The sequence below is a fragment of the Manis javanica genome, chromosome 10, assembly GCF_040802235.1.
Source record: "Manis javanica isolate MJ-LG chromosome 10, MJ_LKY, whole genome shotgun sequence".
Classification (NCBI taxonomy): domain Eukaryota; kingdom Metazoa; phylum Chordata; class Mammalia; order Pholidota; family Manidae; genus Manis; species Manis javanica.
The window spans coordinates 33,514,170-33,534,546 of NC_133165.1; the positions used below are offsets into that span (position 1 = coordinate 33,514,170).

Sequence of the window (20,377 nt, forward strand, 5' to 3'; positions counted from 1 at the left end):
ATGCCTTCATTTACAGGGAGAGAAGGGGCCCAGCAAAGGGAAAAGACTTATGCAAGGTCATGCAGCAGAATCAAGTCTTGCTGGGAGGAGAATTCAGAGTCCTGATACCCAGTCTAAGGCAGCAACTTGGTAATATATTAGGATGGGGGTGGATTAGGTCTGGACATGTTCACTTGTAGAGCGAGAGCATGAGCTCTTCAGGCACCCAGTTCTACGAAAGTAGTAGTGGGAGAGAACTAGCTTTTATTGGGGTCACAGAGCACAGCAGCAGGTGGAGGAGTCAGTGTAGCAGGCTCAGCAGCTCAGGGACTGGTGGAGTCAGAGCCAGGGCTACATGAAGGTGAGATGCATAGCAGCAGGGACGCCATAGCTTTCCTTGTGCTCCTCAGACAGTTGCTCCAGAACCTTCATGTAGAGCATGTGGTAGTGGTCAACTTCTTCCTGAGTGAGGCTGAGGCTTTGGGGTACCAGGATGGGGTGACCCACTGCAGGGAGAGGGGAGACACATGCGAGGGGAGAGGCCTCTGCTGCCCCCACAGCTGACCGCAGCTTTCTTCCCTGGAGACGGGTACTCACCCACAGTGGTGATGGGCATCGTGAAGGGCAGCAAGCCCCAGGAGTTGGAAAAGAGACTGTGGCCCCAGAAGATGCAGGGAGAAAAGCCCACACATTTCTTGAAGGTGATCTGGCACAGATACTGCCAGGAGTCTGTTGCAAAAGCCTTAAGTCTGAAGATATCATTTTCTCCAAAGTTGTATACAGGCACCAGGGAGGCTCTGGGAGGGGGCAGCAAGAGAGAAGAGGGGTGGTCAAGCCAGCAGCTCTGGGAGTGCCCCAGGATGGGACGCTCAGAGGTATGTATTCCTTGCCATACGTCATGAGTCCACTTTGCAAAGCCTTTTGAAGCAAATAACAGTGGCTACAGAGGAAAATCTGGAAGATAGGACTCATGTTTCTTGAGAAATGATTGTGTCCTGGGCCTTCATACACCCAGTCTTTACAACTACAACCTCATTGCAAGGTAGCTAATAACTGTTTCACAGGTAAAGAAACACCCAGGGTCTTGCCTTTGAGATTGTGTCAGAAAGGGATTTGAACCCAGGGCTTCTGAGTCCAAGAGCCCATGTGCACTACAGTCCTGCCTTTCAGAGAGGGAGGAATCTTGGCAGTGAAAATGGGCACAGTGCTTGGTACAAGTACCATGAGCACCCTCCAGGTGTAGGGCACAGTTCAAGGTCTGGGCACTCACAGTCCTACCTACAAGGACCCAGGTGCGTAGGACAGAGTGTGGACTTCCGATTGCGAAGAACAGGTCTGGGCTAAGAACCTGCTGCCAACTCACCCATGCCTCAGTGCCAGGCGCACGAAACCTTTGTGATTCTGGAGAGTGAGGTAGTGCTGCCCTTGGATGGCATACAAGGACTCTTGGGCACCCCCAACCAGGATGACCACAGCCTGCCCAAGTTGGGACCATGAGAGGATAAAGTCTAGGCTCTGGCGGGCCACCGAACACAACCCTGCAGGCATAAGGAGGTAGGGAGCTGTCACCACCCTCTCCAGCTCCTTAGCCCCTCACCACCCTCTAGTACAGGAAGGCTGCACCCCACATCCCATTCCTTCTAACACATCCCATGCTGCCATGCCCTACAGTGCCTCTTCCAGCAGGGATGCAGGACACTTGCTCCAAAGCTAGTCACTGATGCCCGCTGTGAGCCTGGCCAGTATTCAGGCCAGGTCCTGCACTGGGCGGGTGGAAGGCACTCCGCCAGGGGGCACCTCCTCCCACTCAGCTCAAGGCTCACCACTCCACAGGATGTAGTCGCGTAAGACTGGGTAGTAGAAGAGGCTGGCGAGCCCAGCGACGGACAGCCGAATCCCAGGGAACATCTGGGAGGCACCATTGCACTCGGTGGAGAAATTACAGAAGGTTCCAGTGGACATGATCCCATGTGGGTGCGAAACCAGCACATAGTTCCAGTTGGGGGCAGCTCTCCCGTCTTCACCAGCTCCAGGGTGTTGGGCAGAAAGAGGAGAGGCAGGTATAGAAGGCAGGGCATCCAGGGGAAAAGAGTTGTCCTCCCACCCAACAGTCTTCAGTGTTCAAGGTCCTAGGGTGGGGCCAGCCAAACAGGGCACCCACTCTTGAATACCACTCCACCTCCCACCCCTATGCACTGCCCTACTGTTTGAGCTTGTCCAGCTGGGGGAGCATAGGGAGGGAAGGGTGGCTGTGGCGGGGGGTGGGGGGAGAGGAAGGAGGCAAAGAGTCTCTCTGGAGGGTGACCTGTCACCTTGATAGGATAGTAGTCCCATTGGTGCTTCCAAATGACACAATTCCTCAATCACTCGAATTGCCTTCCGCCTTAGGGCAGAGAGATGGGTGCCAGGGTCCTTGGAAGCAGCCAACCGCCATTTCTCATTACCGGCCGCCCCAGGTCCAGTACTCACCTTGGTTGGGGGTGTCCCGGTCCAGGAACAGCCACAGTGAGTAGAGAACAGAAAGCAACCAGAGTGAGGTGAAGAGGAGAAACAAAAGGAGGGAGAAGAAAGGGCCTGGGTGAAAGAGGAGGAAGAAAAATGAATTGCTTTTCAGACTCGGTCTCATCCAGCTGCTCCCCTCACCCACCTTATCTGGCGGCCTCCCAGCATGACCTCTAGCCCTCTCTAGCTCCCTTTACCCTCAGGCATCCAGGCAAGTGGGGCTCCAGCTTTCTCTCCTAGTCCTTCCCTCCTGTTGGCACCCGTGCCTCCCCGCTCCCCCCCCCCCCGCCGCCACTGGCCCATGCCTCCAGGCACTCTTGCCTCCCCCCCCCACTCACCCACGAAGAGGAAAAGGAGCACATAATAGTAGGCGGCCATTGCTTCCAGCCACTGCTTCTGCAGGGTTTTCACGGTGGGGGTGGGCGGCGGGGCTGTGGAGACGCGCATCCTAGTAGTCCTGTGTGAGCAGGGCTCCAGCACCCAGAACACAGAAGCTGAAGCTGTGGGTGCAGGTCTGGGAAGGCTTTCTTGTCCTGGACACCCAGCCCCTGGGGCCTCCCGGGAATGCGTGTGGTGTCAGGGCTGTGAGGATGAGGAGCCCCTTGGATTAGGAGCATCAGCGGTCTCCAGGCTCCTCCTCATTGATCTTTGAACTGCCAGCATCTGTTGGTCTGGGCTGACCGCTGGGAGGGACTCGGCGGCGGAGGTGGGGGGTGGGGGGGCGTTGCGAAGGAGGGGAGGCAACCCGGCGCCCTAGGAACTGATGGGGCGGGGACCCAGAATTGGCAGGAGAGCCCACCCACTGGGTCCCAGCTGCTGGGGGCGGGGCGGGCAGCAGCCCAGGTGAGTCTGTCGGGTCTCGGTTACGGCCGAGAGGACGCCTGACACGCGCCTCGGATCTTGCAGGTCCCGGGGTGTCCAGGCTATTCAAGGCGCGGGCCGGCGTGGTGGCAGGTCTGGCCCTGAGGCGCGCGAACTGCCTCTTGGTGCACAAACACACAGACACCGCAGCTTTGTTCCCACCTTTAATTTCACTCCCCACCCACAGTCCCCGAGGTGAACGGGTAGGGTTCCGGAGCCGCCTAGGTGAAGAGGAGGTGCCTGTCCTCGGGGACACCGTAGCGCGCCTTGTGTTCCTCGAACAGCTGCGTGAGCGGCTCCGCGTGCAGCTCCGTCACCTGCGCCCGGTTGGGCCGCAGGTTCCGCTGCATCGGGATCTGGGCCCCCACTGTGGGCAGAACAGGGACGAGAGGGGCGGTGGCTGGGATGTCGGTCCCGTTCCCTCAGGTCTGCATTGATCGTGGGGACACAGTTGAGGGCTGGGGTTACAGCCGAAGGCCAGCCTAGGAGAGTGGGGGACTTGCGGGATAGCGCGGGGGCAAAGGCGGGGCTCACCGACTGTGTGGATGGGTGTACGGAAGGGCAGAAGGAGGCCCCGGCGGCCGTGGAACAGCGGCAGGGCCACGCTCGGCAGCGGCGGCATTACTTCCTGAGCCCTCCGTACCCACGAGCCCGGTGGGTTCGGGAACTGCTGGAAGAGCTCATTCTCCCCGAAAGAGAAGACAGGCACCAAGGAGGCCCTGGGGAAGCAGAGCCGCCTGACTCCTGGCCCTGCGCGCACAGCGCTCCTCCCCACAAGGCAGCAGGGCGGACTTCTCACCCGTGTTCCAGCGCCAACTTGATAAATCCCTTCTGAGTCCGGATACGCAAGCTCAGCGCTCCGGGCTTTGTCTCCAGCGCCTCCAGGGGTCCTCCCACTGCCAGGACGGCCACCTGGCCACCTCTGGGCCGGGACAGCAGATAGGCTGCGCTGGCCTTGTCGGAGGACACCAAACCTGGGGGCAAGACAAAAGCTGGGTGACCTGACAGCCAGGTCTTCTAGAACAGAAGAGGGAGGAGGGCACCGGGAAGGTGGAGTGGGACCAGGAGTTCCCCAAGACTGGAGGTGCATGAGATAGGATGTGACAGCAGGGACTAGGGTTTCTGAGGCCAGACTCTCCCTCTCACCAGCGCACATGATGTAGTCCCGGGAGAGAGGCAGGTGGAAGCAGCAGGGCAGCATGAGCAGGTGTGGCTGGAGGCCAGGGAAGAGGTGGGAGAAGCCCATGGCCTCTGTGCAGAAGTTGCCAAAGGCCCCAAGGACCAGGATCCCATGAGGGTGGAAGCCAAAGAGGTAGTTTTGGGAGGGATGCAACTCTGCAGTTTTAACCAGCTGGGGGTGCAGAGAGCACACCCCCATCCTCACCATGAGACTGTACTTTGGGGATGAGTTTGGAAGAGTCTATTCTGAAGGTCCACCCTCACTCAGCACACCAGTCCCTGTGCTCTCACCGAGAGGGGAAAGTAGTCCTGGAAGTGTCTCCAGATGGCCCAGTTCCGGACCCAGGCAGAGTGGCGGCCTCCTGTCCTTGGCATGTCCCTGTGCTCATAGAGCCACATCAGGTAGAGGACGGCCAGGATCCAGGCCCGGCCTAGGAGTGCAAGGAGCAGCGCAGCCAGGCACACCTGGGCTACAGGGTGGGATGGGCTCACTCAGGACCCAGGCAATTAAGTCCCAGGTCCCCCTCTGCCACCTCCTCTGTTTCATGGCTTCAGGCCCTTTGACCCCACCTGATTCTCACTCCTTCAAGGACCTCTGAGATATCTGTCCCTCCTCCCTCTTGGTGATGGGGTAACAGAGCACCAGGATGGGGAACGGGAGAAGGTCCTGGTCAAAGGCTTTGGGGACTCACCCAGTCCCAAGAAGAAGATCCATTGCAGTATAGCAAACACTTGGAGACCCCGGTGGAGGCGGCTGGAGGAGGCCAGCATGCTGTGGAGGGGAATCGTGCAGGGAATGCTGTGATCTCTTAAGCACATGGCCTTTTGGCCCAGCCTGCTGGCCCTGACTCCTGGCTCTGGTTCTGACCCTGCTTCTCTGTCCTTTGCTGACCTGAACAGGGAAAAGTTAACTACCTAAGCTCACAGGATGATGGCCAATAGGAACAAACAAAAATAACCAGGGGTGTGGCCAAGAGTTGGGGGTGAGGAAGGTGTTTGGACTTGGTGGAGTCAGGACCTTGGCCTCTGTGAGCAGCCGGACTAGCAGAGTCTGGGAAAGCAGGCGACTGCCTGAGTGGTGTGTACCACCAGTAACGGGGCTCCCAACATGAGAGAAAACAGTAGGGAGCCCCTGTCACTCAGGCCTGGCCCCCAAAAGGAACTTAGGTCTCTGTGGGGAGACACTCCAGAGAGGAGGGCTTCGGGGACAGGCTGAGGATTGCTGGACCCCAAAAGAGAGCCCCACTGAGTTGTGGGCACACCCTCCAAGTGCGCTGGGGCCAGTCTTCACCATTACCATGGCCTTCCCCCAAACTGGCCAGAGGTCTGTGGAACCAGCACGTTCTCCAGGTCAGGGAATGTCACTCCATTAGGGAAGTCTGATACACACCCCATTTGGTGCCTCTGTCACATGCTCTTAGCATAAAATACTTCCCCTGTACTGCAGTGATCTCCTGATTGAGGTCTCACCCCAAGCAGTGAGCAACAAGAAGTCAGGTTATTGTGCTCATTGCTACGGCCCTCGTGACAGGTGCCCCACAGATGGGAGATACCCAGTAGATGAATGGTAGATCTGTGGGATCTCCTGCTCAAGGTAGCACATCCTTTCTGTCCCTGTCCCCTGCCTCACTCTCATGCAGGCTTCCTCATCCAGGGAACTTGCCAGAAGGCATTTTCTCCTGTCCTTCCTCAGCTCACTTCCATCCACAGGGCATGCAATGAGGGTAGAGAGGACCAGGATGAGATAGACTTAAAAGTCTGTCCAGAGAAATCATCAGTCCACACAGAAAGGTGGCCCACCCAGGTGACCAGCCCCACCCACCAGGAGGGAAGTCTTTGTTAGAGGAAGTTTTCCTGGGAGTTTGAGCAAGAAGAAGGAATAAGGTGTGAATGGCAAGATAGGTACCAGAGTCAGGAAACGCCCTGGGAAAAGTAATAGGCTGTTGGGTTTTTAAAAAAATTTTTTTATTAAGGTATGATTGATATACACTCTTATGAAGGTTTCACACGAAAAAACAATGTGGTTACTATATTTACTCATATTATCAAGTCCCCACCCACACCCCAATGCAGTCACTGTCCATCAGTGCAGCAAGTTGCCAGAGATCCACTATGTGCCTTCTCTGTGCTACACTGTTCTCCCCATGATCCCCCACACCATGTGTACTAAACATAATGCCCCTCAGTCCCCTTCTCCCTCCCTCCCCACCTGCCCTCCCACACCCCTCCCCTTTGGTAACCACCAGTTCCTTCTTGGAGTCTCTGAGTCTGCTGCCATTTTGTTCCTTCGGTTTTGCCTCATTGTTATACTCCACAAATGAGGGAAATCATTTGGCATTTGTGTTTCTCCGCCTGGTTTATTTCACTGAGCATAATGTCCTCCAGCTCCATCCATGTTGTTGCAAATGGTAGGATTTGTTTCTTTCTTATGGCTGAATAGTTTTCCATTGTATATATGTACCACATCTTTTTTATCCATTCATCTACTGATGGACACTTAGGTTGCTTCCATATCTTGGCTATTGTAAAAAGTGCTGTGATGAACATAGGGGTGTCTATGTCTTTTTGAATCTGAGAAGTTGTATTCTTTGGGTATATTACAAGGAGTGGGATTCCAGGGTCAAATGGTATTTCTATTTTTAGTTTTTTGAGGAACCACTATATTTCTTTCCACAATGGTTGAACTAGCTTACATTCCCACCAGCAGTGTAGGAGGGTTCCCCTTTCTCCGCATCCTCGCCAACATTTGTTGTTCTTAGTCTTTTCGATGCTGGCCATCCTTACTGGTGTGAGGTGATATCTCATTGTGGTTTTAATTTGCATTTCCCTGATGATTAGTGATGTGGAGCATCTTTTCATGTGTCTATTGGCCATCTGAATTTCTTATTTGGAGAACCGTCTCTTCATATCCTCTGCCCATTTGTTAATTGGGTTATTTGCTTTTTGGGTGCTGAGGTGTGTAAGTTCTTTATATATTTTGGATGTTAACCCCTTGTCGGATATGCCATTTACAAATATATTCTTCTATACTGTAGGATGCCTTTTTGTTTTGTTGATGATGTCCTTTGCCATACAAAAACTTTTTAGTTTGATGTAGTCCCATGAGTTCATTTTTGCTTTTGTTTCCCTTTCTCGAGGAGATGGGTTCAGGAAGAATTTGCTCATGCTTACATTCAGGAAATGTTTGCCTATGTTGTCTTCTAAAAGTTTTATGGTTTCATGACTCACATTCAAGTCTTTAATCCATTTTGAGTTTACTTTTGTGTATGGGGTTAAACAATAATCCAGTTTCATTCTCTTGCATGTAGCTGTCCAGTTTTGCCAACACCAGCTGTTGAAGAGGCTGTCATTTCCCCATTGTATGTCCATGGCTCCTTTATTATATATTGACCATATATGGTTGGGTTTATATCAGGGCTCTCTATTCTGTTCCATTGGTCTATTGGTCTGTTCTTGTGCCAGTACCAAATTGTCTTGGTTACTGTGGCTTTGTAGTAGAGCTTGAAGTTGGGGAGCATAATCCCCCTGCTTTATTCTTCCTTCTTAGGATTGCTTTGGTTATTCGAGGTCTTTTGTGGTTCCATATGAATTTTAGGATGATTTTCTCTAGTTCATTGAAGAATGCTGTTGGTATTTTGATAGGAATTTCATTGAATCTATAGATGGCTTTAGGCAGGATGGCCATTTTGACAATATTAATTCTTCCTATCCATAAGCACATGTGCTTCCATTTATTGGTATCTTCTTTAATTTCTCTCATGAGTGTCTTGTAGTTTTCTGAGTATAGGTCTTTCACTTCCTTGGTTAGGTTTATTCCTAGGTATTTTATTCTTTTTGATGCAATTGTGAATGGAATTGTTTTCCTGATTTCTCTCTCTGCTAGTTCATTGTTAGTGTATAGGAAAGCAACAGATTTCTGTGTACTAATTTTGTATCATGAAACTTTGCTGAATTCAGATATTACATCTAGTAGTTTTGGAGTGGATTCTTTAGGTTTTTTTATGTACAATATAATGTCATCTGCAAACAGGGAAAGTTTAACTTCTTCCTTGCCAATCTGGATGCCTTTTATTTCTTTGTGTTGTCTGATTGCCGTAGCTAGGACCTCCAGTACTATGTTGAATAGAAGTGGGGAGAGTGGGCATCCTTGTCTTGTTCCCGATCTTAAAGGAAAAGCTTTCAGCTTCTCACTGTTAAGTATAATGTTGGCTGTGGGTTTGTCATATATGGCCTTTATTATGTTGAGGTACTTGCCCTCTATATCCATTTTGTTGAGAGTTTTTATCATGAATGGATGTTGAATTTTGTCAAATGCTTTTTCAGCATCTATGGAGATGATCATGTCATGGTTTTTGTCCTTCTTTCTATTGATGTGGTGGATGATGTTGATGGATTTTCGAATGTTGTACCATCCTTGCATCCCAGGCATAAATCCAACTTGATCATGATGGATGATCTTTTTGATGTATTTTTGAATTCTGTTTGCTAATATTTTGTTGAGTATTTTTGCCTCTATGTTCATCAGGGATATTGGTCCATAATTTTCTTTTTTTGTGGTGTCTTTGTCTGGTTTTGGTATTAGAGTGATGCTGGCCTCATAGAATGAGTTTGGAAGTATTCCCTCCTCTTCTATTTTTTGGAAAACTTTAAGGAGGATGGGTATTAGGTCTTCACTAAATGTTTGATAGAATTCAGCGGTGAAGCCATCTGGTTCAGGCATTTTGTTCTTAGGTAGATTTTTGATTACCAGTTCAATTTCGTTGCTGGTAATTGGTCTGTTCAGATTTTATGTTTCTTCCTTGGTCAGCCTTGGAAGGTTGTATTTTTCTAGAAAGTTGTCCATTTCTTCTAGGTTATCCAGTTTGTTAGCAGATAATTTTTCATAGTATTCTCTAATAATTCTTTGTATTTCTGTGATGTCCATAGGGATTCTGTTTATGTGTGTAGACTCTCTTTTTTTCTTGATAAGTCTGGCTAGGGTTGTATCTATTTTGTTTATTTTCTCAAAGAACCAGCTCTTGCTTTCATTGATTCTTTCTATTGTTTTGTTCTTCTCAATTTTATGTATTTCTGCTCTAATCTTTATTATGTCCTGCCTTCTACTGACTTTGGGTCTCATTTGTTCTTTTTCTAGTTTCATTAATTGTGAGTTTAGACTGCTTATATGGGATTGCTCTTCTTTCTTGAGGTAGGCCTGTATTGCAATATACTTTCCTCTTAGCACAGCCTTGGCTGCGTCCCACAAATTTTGCAGTGTTGAATTATTGTCATTTGTCTCCATATATTGCTTGATCTCTGTTTTTATTTGGTCATTGATCCATTGGTTATTTAGGAGCATTTGTGAAGCCACATGTGTTTGTCGGATTTTTCATTTTCTTTGTGTAATTTATTTCTGGTTTCATAGCTTTGTGATCTGAGAAACTGGTTGGTACAATTTCAATATTTTTTAATTTACTGAGGCTCTTTTTGTGGCCTAGTATATGATCTATTCTTGAAAATGTTCCATGTGTACTTGAGAAGAATGTGTATTCTGTTGCTTTTGGGTGTAGAGTTCTATAGATGTCTGTTAGGTCCATCTGTCTATTGTGTTGTTCAGTGCCTCTGTCTCCTGACTTATCTTCTGTCTGGTTGATCTGTCCTTCAGAGTGAGTGGAGTGTTGAAGTCTCCTAGAATGAATGCATTGCATTCTGTTTCCCCTTTTAATTCTGTTAGTATTAGTTTCACATATGTGGGTGCTCCTGTGTTGGGAGCATAGATATTTATAATGGTTATATCTTCTTGTTGGATTGACCCCTTTATCATTATGTAATGTCCTTCTTTGTCTCTTGTTACTTTCTGTGTTTTGAAGTCTATTTTGTCTGATACAAGTACTGCAACTTCTGCTTTTTTCTCTCTGTTAGTTGCATGAAATATCTTTTTCCATCTCTTCACTTTTAGTCTGTGTATATCTTTGGATTTAAAGTGAGTCTCTTGCAGGCAGCATATAGACATATCTTGCTTTTTTATCCATTCAGTGACTCTATGTCTTTTGATTGGTGCATTCAGTCCATTTACATTTAGGGTGATTATTGATAGGTATGTACTTATTGCCATTGCAGGGTTTAGATTCATGATCATCAAAGGTTCAAGGTTAATTTCCTTACTATCTAAGAGTCTAACTTAACTCACTTAATATGCTGTTACAAACACAATCTAAAGGTTCTTTTCTTTTTCTCTTCCTTTTTCTTCCTCCTCCATTCTTTATATATTAGGTAGCATATTCTGTATTCTTTGTCTATGCCTTGATTGACTTTGGGAATAGTTAATTTAATTTTGCATTTGTTAGTAATTAGCTGTTCTACTTTCTTTACTGTGGTTTTTTTCCCTCTCGTGGCAGCTATTAAACCTTAGGAATACTTCCATCTATAGCAGTCTCTTCTAAATAGACTGTGGAGATGGTTTGTGGGAGGTAAATTCTCTCAGCTTTTGCTTACCTGGAAATTGTTTAATCCCTCCTTCAAATTTAAATGATAATCTTGCCAGATAAAGTAATCTTGGTTCCAGGCCCTTCTGCTTCATTGCATTAAACACATCATGCCTCTTTGTATGTGATCTTATTTCTCTGGCTGCTTTTAATAGTCTGTCCTTATCCTTGATCTTTGCCAATTTTATTACTATATGTCTTGGTGTTGTCTTCCTTGGGTCCCTTGTGTTGGGAGATCTGTGGATCTCCATGGCCTGAGAGACTATATCCTTCCCCAGATTGGGGAAGTTTTCAGCAACTACCTCCTCAAAGACACTTTCTATCCCTTTCTCTTTCTCTTCTTCTTCTGGTACCCCTATAATGCAAATATTGTTCCATTTGGATTGGTCACACAGTTCTCTCAATATTCTTTCATTCTAGAGATCCTTTTTTCTCTCTGTGCCTCAGCTTCTTTGTATTCCTCTTCTCTAGTTTCTATTTCATTCATCGTCTCCTCTACTGTATGCAATGTGCTTTTAATACCCCCATTGTGCTCTTCAGTGATTGTATCTCTGATCTGAATTCATTCCTGAGTTCTTGGTATCTTTCCGTACCTCCATTAGTATGTTGATGATTTTTATTTTGAACTCCCTTCCAGGAAGAGTCATAAGGTCCATATCATTTAAATCTTTCTCCGGAGTTACATTAATTTTACTCTGGACCAGGTTCCTTTGGTGTTTCATATTTGTATATGATGCCCTCTGGTGTCCAGAAGCTCTACCCTGGAGCTGCTCAGCCCCTGAAGCAATGTCGGGGGTCGCAGGGGAGCGGTATTGGTGCCTGGGGGGAGGAAAGAGCTGTTCCCCGCTTCCCAGCTGCTGTGCCTGTCTCCACTGCCTAAACCAGTGGGCGGAGCACACAGGTATAAGCTTTTGTCCCAGAGCAGCTGGATATGGATCCCTGCTTTCCACAAGAGGCTGGAATCTCAGTCTCTCCAGGAATTCTGCCTATATTAGCTTTCCAACCCAGTAATCATGCAAGTATCATGAAAGCACCATGAAATGTAGGTTTGTGCTCCCAGAGCAGATCTCCAGAGCCAGGTATTCAGCAGTCCCAGGTCTTCCACTCCCTCCCTGCTCTGTTTCTCTTCCTCCCACCAGTGAGCTGGGATGGGGGAAGGGATCGGGTCCCGCCTGACCACAGCTTTGGTACGTTACCTGTTCCGTGAGGCCTGCTCTTTTCTCTGGGTGTATGCAGTCTGGCACCATCCTCTTTCCTGTTGCTCTCTCAGGATTAGTTGCGCCAACTATATTTTCTAATTGTATCCAGTTTTATGAGGAAGCCTCTGTCTCTCCTCTCACACCGCCATCTTTAATCCTCAAGGCTGTTGGTTTTTAAAGGCTCCTGCAAGGGAACCGTTGGAAAATAAATTCAGGAATATAGGCTGGTGTAAGACTGGCAGAGGCCAAGGGAAAGAAGGTTGGCCTGCTGTGCTCAGGGCACCTGGTGGGGTCTCGGCCAGGGCTTGCCGGTCCCCTAGAGGCTGGAAGCAAGGTCGGTTCTCAGGAGATCTCCTTCGTTTCAAGGCTGCTTCACATTCTCCTCTTCCTCTGGGGAAGCTTTCTCAGGATGACCATCCAGGGCTTCCCCTTTCCTGATCCCGCTAAAAGCTTAGGTCCAAGAAGCCAGTCAGGCTCCAGCCTGTCCGCACTCATTGGAGCATGTGCCTCCAGGGACCCTTCCACCCCCTTGCACTGTCCCTGGAGTGCAGCTCAGGGCTCTGCCCTGTCACCCCTCATGCAAGGGAGAAGATGCCACCAGGTGAGAATCTGTGGCAGCAGGTAGGGGGCTGGACTTCATCTGTACCTGGCCCTTCTCAGGCACTGCCCACACGTGGCAATACAGGGGAGAGAGAAATGGGCTCTGGGGAAGCCTCCATGTTCTGCTTCTTCCTTCTCCTCTTACCCATTCTTTCTCTCAGGATTAACTCCAGGTCCCCCCTCTACTCTGGGTAGCAGGGAGGATACAGGCTCAACAGGTAGATGAGATGATAAATAGACTCGAGAATTACAAATCCTCCTTTATTGTGAGGGAGACTGGAAACAATAACTTATCACATGGGGGACCCCCAGAAGCCCTCCCCCCATGAACCCCGGGGGGCTAGGGGAAGGGCAAGGGGGCTCCAGGAGCTTCCTGAGAGGGCTATGTACTGGGGGTTGAGGCAACACATTCAGTCCAGGCACACAGAACATACACGCAGAAGGCGAGGAGCCAGACATACCCCCTCAAGGAGGGGGCAAACAAGGCACAATGGCAGGGAAGGTTTGCCGAGTGGTTGAATGTCAGGGGTCCACAAAGGACACCATGATGTAGCGAGTGCCCCAGGTGGTGGGCAACCCCTCATGGTAGTGGGTGAGACGGCCAGGGTGCAGGAGCCCCCAGCCCTTCCGCGGCGATGAGATCATGCAGTCATAGCGCAGGAAGCGGCAGCCACCTCCCTGGAAAGGCAACAGGAGTGGGGAGTGAGCAGACATGAGCATGAGGACAGGCAGCTGCTGGGGGTGAGAGGCAGACAGGGCTAGGGGCCTCAGCAGCTGGAGAAAGGGAGGGAGGGGTCCAGGAGATGATGCCTGCCAAGTAACTGGGAACCGCGAAGAGGGTGGGTAAGGGGGAGGGTTGGGGAGAGGTGCCAGGGTGTCAGGACAGGACACTGTGTGTGTGTGTGTGAGCCCTGGTGGTGCCCAGAGGTGGGAGGGTGGGAGGGGCTCTCACCTCATAGTCCAGGCCCTTGTGGTTGAGGGCCACATTCAGGGTGAAGGTGGAGGAGTCGTGATGTGGCCGCAGAGAGGGCTGCTCGTCTGGCCGGTAGCGGACTACGAAGTTCATCACTGCCCGGGTCTGTGAGAGCATGAGCAGGAAGGCTGGAGGGGTGGTTGCAGGGCCAGGGGGCCTCTGAAGGAGGTGACTGCCCCTGTCCAGAGGTACTGTGGACTCCTCCCTCCGGGGCTCTCTCCTGCAGGACCTCTCCATGGGGCCCCAAAGGCCACAGGGGCCAAAAGGACTTCGGCTGGGATCAGGGTGTGGGAAGAGGGATGAGGCAGGGGTGGCAGTGGCCCACCTTGGTGTGGTAGCCTGGGAACAGGCTCTCGGTCATGGGCCCCACGTATGTCCTCAGCAGCTGCAGCCACTGGTCCTCATAGCCCACCTGCTTCATGTGGATGTCCACAGTGGGCACGTTCTCGTAGCCTCCAGCCAGCCTGGAGTCCTGCGGGCAGGGAGCACTGAGCCCCTGACAGGGCAGTGCCAGCCTCCCCACCTCCTCTTGTTCCAGGCCTTAAAGTTTGTTTTCCCTTTGACTAGAAGTCTTGACCACTTTAGTTTGACTTACTGCTACTGGCCCTTTAGGATATCACCTGTTCTGTGAAGCCCCCTGGCTCCCCCCATGTCCAGGCCAAAGGCCCTTCTGGGACTCCCACAGCACCTGGGCTGCCATCACTGCCTTTAGAAGCAGCAAGTGAGGTGGTGGGGGTAAGGTGGGTGCAGAGCTCGACCTGCACACCTCATCCATGCACCTGCCCTGCTCAGGCCAGTGGTGCCATCCAGGACCTGCCCACTGACTATTGATTGTCCCCTCCCCCTTGTAGACCAAATCTGTGCTCCTACCTTCCTGATTCCATTTTCCATCAGTCAGATCCAGCATCTCCCTTTCCCAGGGCCCTCTCCTCCCCACGCCAGCTCATCTCACCTCGTGCCGGCCTCCTGACCACTGGCCGTAATGCTCCATCTCCTCCACCAGCTCGTCACACATTTGCTCTGACAGTAGTGGGAACCAGTACACATCCGGGCACGGCTGAGGATGGGGTGGGACAAGAACAACACGGCTGGGTGATACTCAGGGAGGGGACAGGTGGCCAGCAGAGGGGAGAAAAAGCAGGGAGCAGAAAGGGAGGACAGGAGAGGAGAGAAGCAGGGAGAATGGGGGTCTGACATGAGGCTGGGCCATAGAAGGTGGGAGCGGTGCTGAGAACATGACACAGATGGAAGGCAGGCCCAGGGACCCCAGGTTCAAAAATCTTCAGAAAACTGTCATTTCCCCCACTACCAGCATACCCAATAAACCAGGGCCATTCTGATTAATGCCGGGTAGGGGGCTGAAGGCCTGTCTGCTCAGCCTTCATCTCCATCTTCCTGAGGAGGAAAGCCTAAGACACCTGGAGGAGGTCAGTTTGAAATCCGCTAATCCAAAGCAGCGTGGTCACAGGCCCTGAGTGGGGCTCACCTGCTCCACGAATCCCTCCCCTTCAAGGGCCCGGCTGTAGTTCTCATGAATGTACTGCTCCTTCCAGTCCTGGGGGAGGGTCAGGGGCACACCTTGATGTGGGCACTCTTCACCTGCTCCGTCCCAGCCCAGAAGCCCCAGCTCCTGGACCCACCCCTCCCAGGGAGTGGCAGATCTGCTAGGGTATGTGCATGCATGTGTACATGGCAGGAGGAGGGCAGCCTCCTTTAGCGAAGGGCATGCACATTCTCTGAGTGAGGGGTCCCCACTCACCACAGGGTTGTCAAAGATCTGCCAGAGGTCGGGGTGCAGGTGGTCTGTGTCATACCGGGAAGTGGCCAGGAGGTGGCCAAATTCGTGCTGATTGCTGAGGTGGAGGAAGATGCCCTGGAATGGGGGAGAGGGTGAGAAGGAGACACAAGGTGGCTGCCTCCTTGTTCCCCAGCATTGGGCCCCTAAGCCCTACACCTCAGGCCCAACTGCCCCACTCACCTTGTCCCGCAGGCTCTTGCAGAAGGCCATGTCTGGGTCACTGTCACTGCCTGAGAACACCTCCCTCTGGGGCAGCTCTCTCCTCAGGGTCTCCCCACGGATCATGTATGCCTGGGATATGTAGGGCACGTTCCACACACCCCTGGAAGCACCCGCACCAGGGTCAGCTAGGCGGGTGGCCCCCCATAATTCTGCCCAGTTCCACCCAGTAGCCCCTTCTCTCAGGGCACGCCACTCTCAGAACTGAAGGTCCTGCTCACTTCCCCCGTCACACACTGCTAATCCCACCCCTTAGGCCCTGCTCCAGCCATGGCATGTCTGACAGGTGGCCACACCAGACCTCTGAGACTAGGGCCTTGGGAGAGGGTGCGGGTGGCTATGAGGACCCAGGTCAGGACTCACACTCGCTTCCGCTGCACCAGCTCCACGTAATCCTCAGAGCGCGCATAGTATTCGTCGGGGCTCAGGGCTCCCCAGAAGTTGGACCACAGCTTCCCATGGCGGGACAGCATGGGCGCTATCACCTTCCTGCGGACAGGGGAAGGTGAGGGCTGGGAGGACGCAAGCCCCATGCCCAGGGAAGGAGCTGGGGGCTCCCTGGGGACTATGGGGGCCCTCTGGCTGAGCTGGGTAAGCAACCTGTTCTCTTCAATGAGGATGCGCAGGGCCTGCTGGTTGGTGATGACAGAGTCAGCGTCCAGGCTGAAGTAGAATTCACACTCAGGGTCCTGCCGACAACTGTCCCTGGAGGTGACAGGTGAATAAACCGATGACCTAAGATGGGCACCAGTCGGGGAAAGGAGACTGTATGGTGGTGCAACGCCTTCCAGCCACCAAGGACAAGAGGAGGAAAGTATAAAGAAGCACCAACAAGAGGAGAGGAGGGAGGGGGAGACTTGCTTCCCCAGGACCCTTAGGTTCTCCATCTGGGTGATCAGAGCAAGGTTGACACAGAGTGTGTGGTGGCTGGGAGGGCACCACTGTGGAGGCCAAGGATAGGCTGGATGGTGAGTGGAGAGGGTGGCAGCCTCCCCTTTACCCTCAAGTCCTCCAGCCCAGCACTCACTTACATGGCCATGTCCCTGGCCTCGCCTGGGGTCAGGGCCTCCTCTGGCCCCACCAGCTTCACAGCTGAGAAGTGGTCCTGGAGCTGGGGCCAGGAGTCTGCAATGTGGGGCTCGTGGTACACTTCCTGGAGACACAGGGAGGGGACACTGAGGGGGCAGGAAGGTGGTACCTGAAGGCAGGAGGGGGAGCTGGTGAAAGGAAAGGGTGTAGGAAGGAGTCTTGGGTGCGGGAGAGGCAGAGTTCTGATCTGAGCAGGGGCAGGGCCCCTTGCAAGGGATGGGCTGCCAGGGTGTCTCACATTGTTGTGCAGGAAAAGGGTGACCCTGTTGGGGGGGTAGTCCAGGAGCAGCAGTCGCTGGAGGAAGCGGGGCAGGAATGGAGTAGGTTGTTCCACAAACACAGCCAGAAGCACCCGGGGGGGAGGCTGGAAGAGTCCATGTAACGGGGCTCAGAGGAAGCTTGGGTCCCCTACCCAGTCTGTCCTCCCCAGTCCTGCCAGGTCTGGGGGTCCCTAGGAGATCTTCCCCCACCGTGCTGCCCAGAATGTTCTCCCTGCACCCCTGGGTACCCTAGTGTGTTCTCCTGCCCCACTCCAGCACCTCTCCTCACCTGCCCCCCCGGGAGTGTCCTCCGGTCCCGGTCACAGAAGCCACAGCCTCCCTCAGGAGTCCAGCCATTTGGAACATAGTTTCCCAGGTAATTCAGCTGGAGCTGTTGGAAGAGATGCTGAGAGGCTGGGGCAGAGGAGGCTGGGGCAGAGGTGAGGAATGGCAGGAAGACAGGGAGGAACAGGACTGGAAGAGGAGTGGACACAAAACCTCTCCCAGTCCTCTGCTGCTGGGAGCAGGGGAGCTGGGGCAGGCGAGGCCTGGGGCAGGGGCTGAGGTCAGGTCTGCCTGAAATGGGCTGGGGCTGGGCAGGGGCAGGGGATGGAGGTATAGGTCAGCGGAGCACCTTAGTTGGACCATTCCCATGGATCACAACAGGAAGTGTGTCGTAGGCCACATTCCGGATACGCACACGGTTCCGATCAAACTTTAAAACTACCTCATCTGGGGAAGAAAAACCAGGTTTTAGACTCCCTTTCTCTTGAAGCTGCTAAGCCACAAGTGCTTCTAAATATGGTGGGGTGAACTCAGTTTCTCTAGAAGATGAAGGACTGTGGCTCCATGGGGCAGGATGGGCAACCTTCTCTGAGGGTATTGACCAGGCTGCTGTCACCCTGGGCATCTCTACCACACTAGCTAGATGCCAGGGCAAGTCACCAGTCCTTCAGAGATGCAGTCTCCTCATCTGTTAACAAGGTTTTAGACCATCCTTTTGTAGGACTGTTGTGTTAAGTGAAATGACAGAAGTAGAGCTCTTGGCCCAAAGCATGTGTTCACAAGATGCTAGGTGTGACTACCACTTCTATTACTATCAACAGTGCAACTTACCCTATCGGCTATTCAGATGTTTGATGATGTTAACATAGAGGTGACTTGAAGACCACCCCACTTCCACCAGAAGAAGCCCTTCCCAAGGTCAGGACCCCCAGCAGCACAGGCTTCTCTCACTGCCCCTTCTGACTGCCTTTTTTCTCACCCAAAGCCCCGTTGAGGTTCTGAAAGATCCGGGATTTATGATCCAGATTAAGGTTGAGTTTCTCCTGGATGGGATGAGATGGGGCAGTTATTTAAAGAGGGGGTAGGACATCATTTTCCACTCTTTCTCTTTACATCTTCCCCCAAATCCTTTCCCTCTTCTCTCCCATTCAGCCTGAGGCCAGTGTGCCCTGCCGAGTTGCTGGGTTGCCACTGCTCCTCCATCCCTCCTACCCTTAGTCCGGGGTCCAGGTAGAGTCGGGTGTAGAACAGCTGATCGTCATCATCATCCTTGTACTTCCACTGGCGGACAATTTGGTGGATGGTCGGGGCAAAGCCAATGAATCCTGTGGGGGAAGGGGAGGTGCTGACTCCAAGACTCTTAGGGTTCCAGGGACTCGTGCCCACTCCCTCTGCAGCCCTCAGGCACCTGGAACACTTCATGCCCACCACTGTTGGCCCCTCTGCCTCAGGCACTCTGCCACTCACCACCAGAGTTGAGGAAGCGCTTCCCCGTGCCCACCTCAGGGTACTGCTCTGCCAGACCCCACTCAGGCCAGCAGAAGCCCTCTGCGGAGAAGAGCAGGCGGCTGCCACTCTGGATGAACTTCTTGAGCAGCTCCGAGGGGCTGCCAGCCAGAATCACATCATAGCTAGGTGAGGAAGGGGAGGCTGAACATGTGCCACTAGGAACATCAGTATCTTTACTCCTCCTCTTGTTCGCCTCCCCACTTCTTCCAATCCTCAGCCCCTTTACCTGTCCACAAACATGATGACCATGTCCTCTCGGTCTGCATATTTTTCCATTTCCTTCTTCAGCCACCTGACCTTCTGTCCTCCACCAACCGTTCGGGCCACATCACCCCCTCGCCACTCCTCTCCCAGGCCCAGGGTCTGTAGGGAAGAGCCATGCCAGGGAAGGGCTCAGTCAGCTGGTGGTCCCTCCCAACCAGGCTCACCCTCGGGCCCCAGGAACCAGCCCTCAGCTGGAACCCCCTCCTCTGGGCCATGAGGGCCTTCCTCTCCTCACCCGAACTGTGTAGTTGAAAAATTCTGCTGACTGCAGGAAGCGCCAGTATCCCTCAGTCTCAGTTGTGGCCACGGTGATCACCAGCAGCTTCTCTGTCACCAGCCAGGAAGTGACACTCGGGATCCACTCACCCAGCTCACCGCCTCAGGCTCACCACACACCCCTTCCCCTCCCTCGGATTCTGCTCCTGTCCCTCTCTTTTTCCCATTCCCTCTTAAACTCTTCCCACCCAGGGAAACTTCGACTCCGTTGTGAGCAAAACGAGTGACAGCCCAGAATTCGGTCACACGGGCTGTGGTGTGGGGGAGGGGCCGCGTGATTCGGCCCTAAGGAGCGCACTGGGCGTGGAGGGGCCCGCCAACCCCTCCCGGCCGCGGCCGGCAGACACGTCAGCCAGGCACCCCCCGACCCCCAGCCCTCCCTGGGCTCTTACCTGGGTTGACCGGGCTGCTGCCCCGCGGACGGTCGGAGGCCGCGGCCGCACGCGGCGGCGGCAGCAGCGGGAGCAGCAGCGGGAGCAGCAGCGCGAGCCCAAGTCCCGGGCCCGCGGAGGCCATGGTGAGGAGAGCACTGAGACAGCACACGGGCCCTCAAGGGCTCGGGCAGCGCGCCTGGATCCCAACTCTGGAAAGGGGTTCTGGGACGGGGGACCAGGGCTGCTGTGCGGCCCGCTGAGAGGAGGAGCAGGGTTGGGGCTCCGCCCTGGAAAAAAGGCGTAGCCGGAGGTTACAGTAAACCCGAGATGCCGGCGCCCCAGACAAGGCGAGGATTGTCCGGGGGCGCGAGCGCGCGGGCTGCGCAGAGCGGGCGGAGGGGGCGTCCGGCCGGGAGGCGGGGGAGGGGCGGGGCCTCCGGCGGGCGACCCCGAGCCAAGGACTTTGGTCAGAACCAGTCCTGCCCACCGCCGCATGACACATGAGGAAAACGACACCCGGAGAGGGAAGTGACCCCTCGCAGGTCT

General features: G+C 53.0%; 3 protein-coding genes across 4 annotated transcripts; all 3 read right to left on the reverse strand.

Annotated features, from left to right (window-relative positions):
• Positions 1-256: 256 nt before the first annotated feature.
• On the reverse strand, positions 257-3,027 carry MOGAT3 (monoacylglycerol O-acyltransferase 3). Its single transcript, XM_073214167.1, is given in 8 exon segments — positions 257-485; positions 577-776; positions 1,343-1,517; positions 1,803-1,976; positions 1,979-2,006; positions 2,292-2,362; positions 2,449-2,553; positions 2,820-3,027. Coding segments are annotated over 8 exon segments (1,017 nt in total). The 5' UTR covers positions 2,929-3,027; the 3' UTR covers positions 257-330.
• Positions 3,028-3,505: 478 nt separating this feature from the next.
• On the reverse strand, positions 3,506-12,897 carry LOC108395765 (putative diacylglycerol O-acyltransferase 2-like protein DGAT2L7P). The gene is made up of 4 exons (XM_036998710.2): positions 12,182-12,897; positions 5,214-5,293; positions 3,877-4,316; positions 3,506-3,709 (listed from the first exon to the last, which is right to left on the reverse strand). Exons 1-4 carry the CDS (start codon positions 12,230-12,232, stop codon positions 3,564-3,566), a joined length of 717 nt encoding a protein of 238 aa, XP_036854605.2. The 5' UTR covers positions 12,233-12,897; the 3' UTR covers positions 3,506-3,563.
• Positions 12,898-13,029: 132 nt separating this feature from the next.
• PLOD3 (procollagen-lysine,2-oxoglutarate 5-dioxygenase 3) lies at positions 13,030-20,202 on the reverse strand. Of its 2 annotated transcripts, XM_017658268.3 has the most exons (19): positions 19,850-20,202; positions 19,417-19,508; positions 19,144-19,280; positions 18,876-19,039; positions 18,621-18,733; positions 18,388-18,451; positions 17,758-17,855; positions 17,413-17,514; positions 17,102-17,227; positions 16,806-16,927; positions 16,375-16,479; positions 16,138-16,263; positions 15,736-15,877; positions 15,517-15,630; positions 15,244-15,312; positions 14,710-14,814; positions 14,083-14,229; positions 13,737-13,862; positions 13,030-13,462 (listed from the first exon to the last, which is right to left on the reverse strand). In XM_017658268.3, the coding sequence occupies exons 1-19, from the start codon at positions 19,971-19,973 to the stop codon at positions 13,307-13,309; spliced, it is 2,232 nt and encodes a 743-aa protein (XP_017513757.2). In that variant the 5' UTR covers positions 19,974-20,202; the 3' UTR covers positions 13,030-13,306. The 2 variants fall into 2 exon arrangements, with proteins under 2 accessions (XP_017513757.2, XP_036854601.1); XM_036998706.2 differs by lacking the exon at positions 15,244-15,312.
• Positions 20,203-20,377: the final 175 nt, after the last annotated feature.

Bases quoted from the DNA above. Each gene is read 5' to 3' on its own strand.
- LOC108395765 (XM_036998710.2), bottom strand. From the start codon at position 12,232: ATGGTGCCAGACTGCATACACCCAGAGAAAAGAGCAGGCCTCACGGAA. The intron at 5,294-12,181 runs GTAACGTACCAA...TCCCCTCCACAG, and splicing joins GAGCAGGCCTCACGGAACAG to CATGCTGGCCTCCTCCAGCC. The intron at 4,317-5,213 runs GTGAGTCCCCAA...TCTTGCCCCCAG, and splicing joins GATCTTCTTCTTGGGACTGG to GTTTGGTGTCCTCCGACAAG.
- PLOD3 (XM_017658268.3), bottom strand. From the start codon at position 19,973: ATGGCCTCCGCGGGCCCGGGACTTGGGCTCGCGCTGCTGCTCCCGCTG. The intron at 18,452-18,620 runs GTAGGAGGGATG...CATCCCATCCAG, and splicing joins ACCTGGACCCCGGACTAAGG to GAGAAACTCAACCTTAATCT. The intron at 16,480-16,805 runs GTAAGTGAGTGC...TGTCACCTCCAG, and splicing joins GAGGCCAGGGACATGGCCAT to GGACAGTTGTCGGCAGGACC.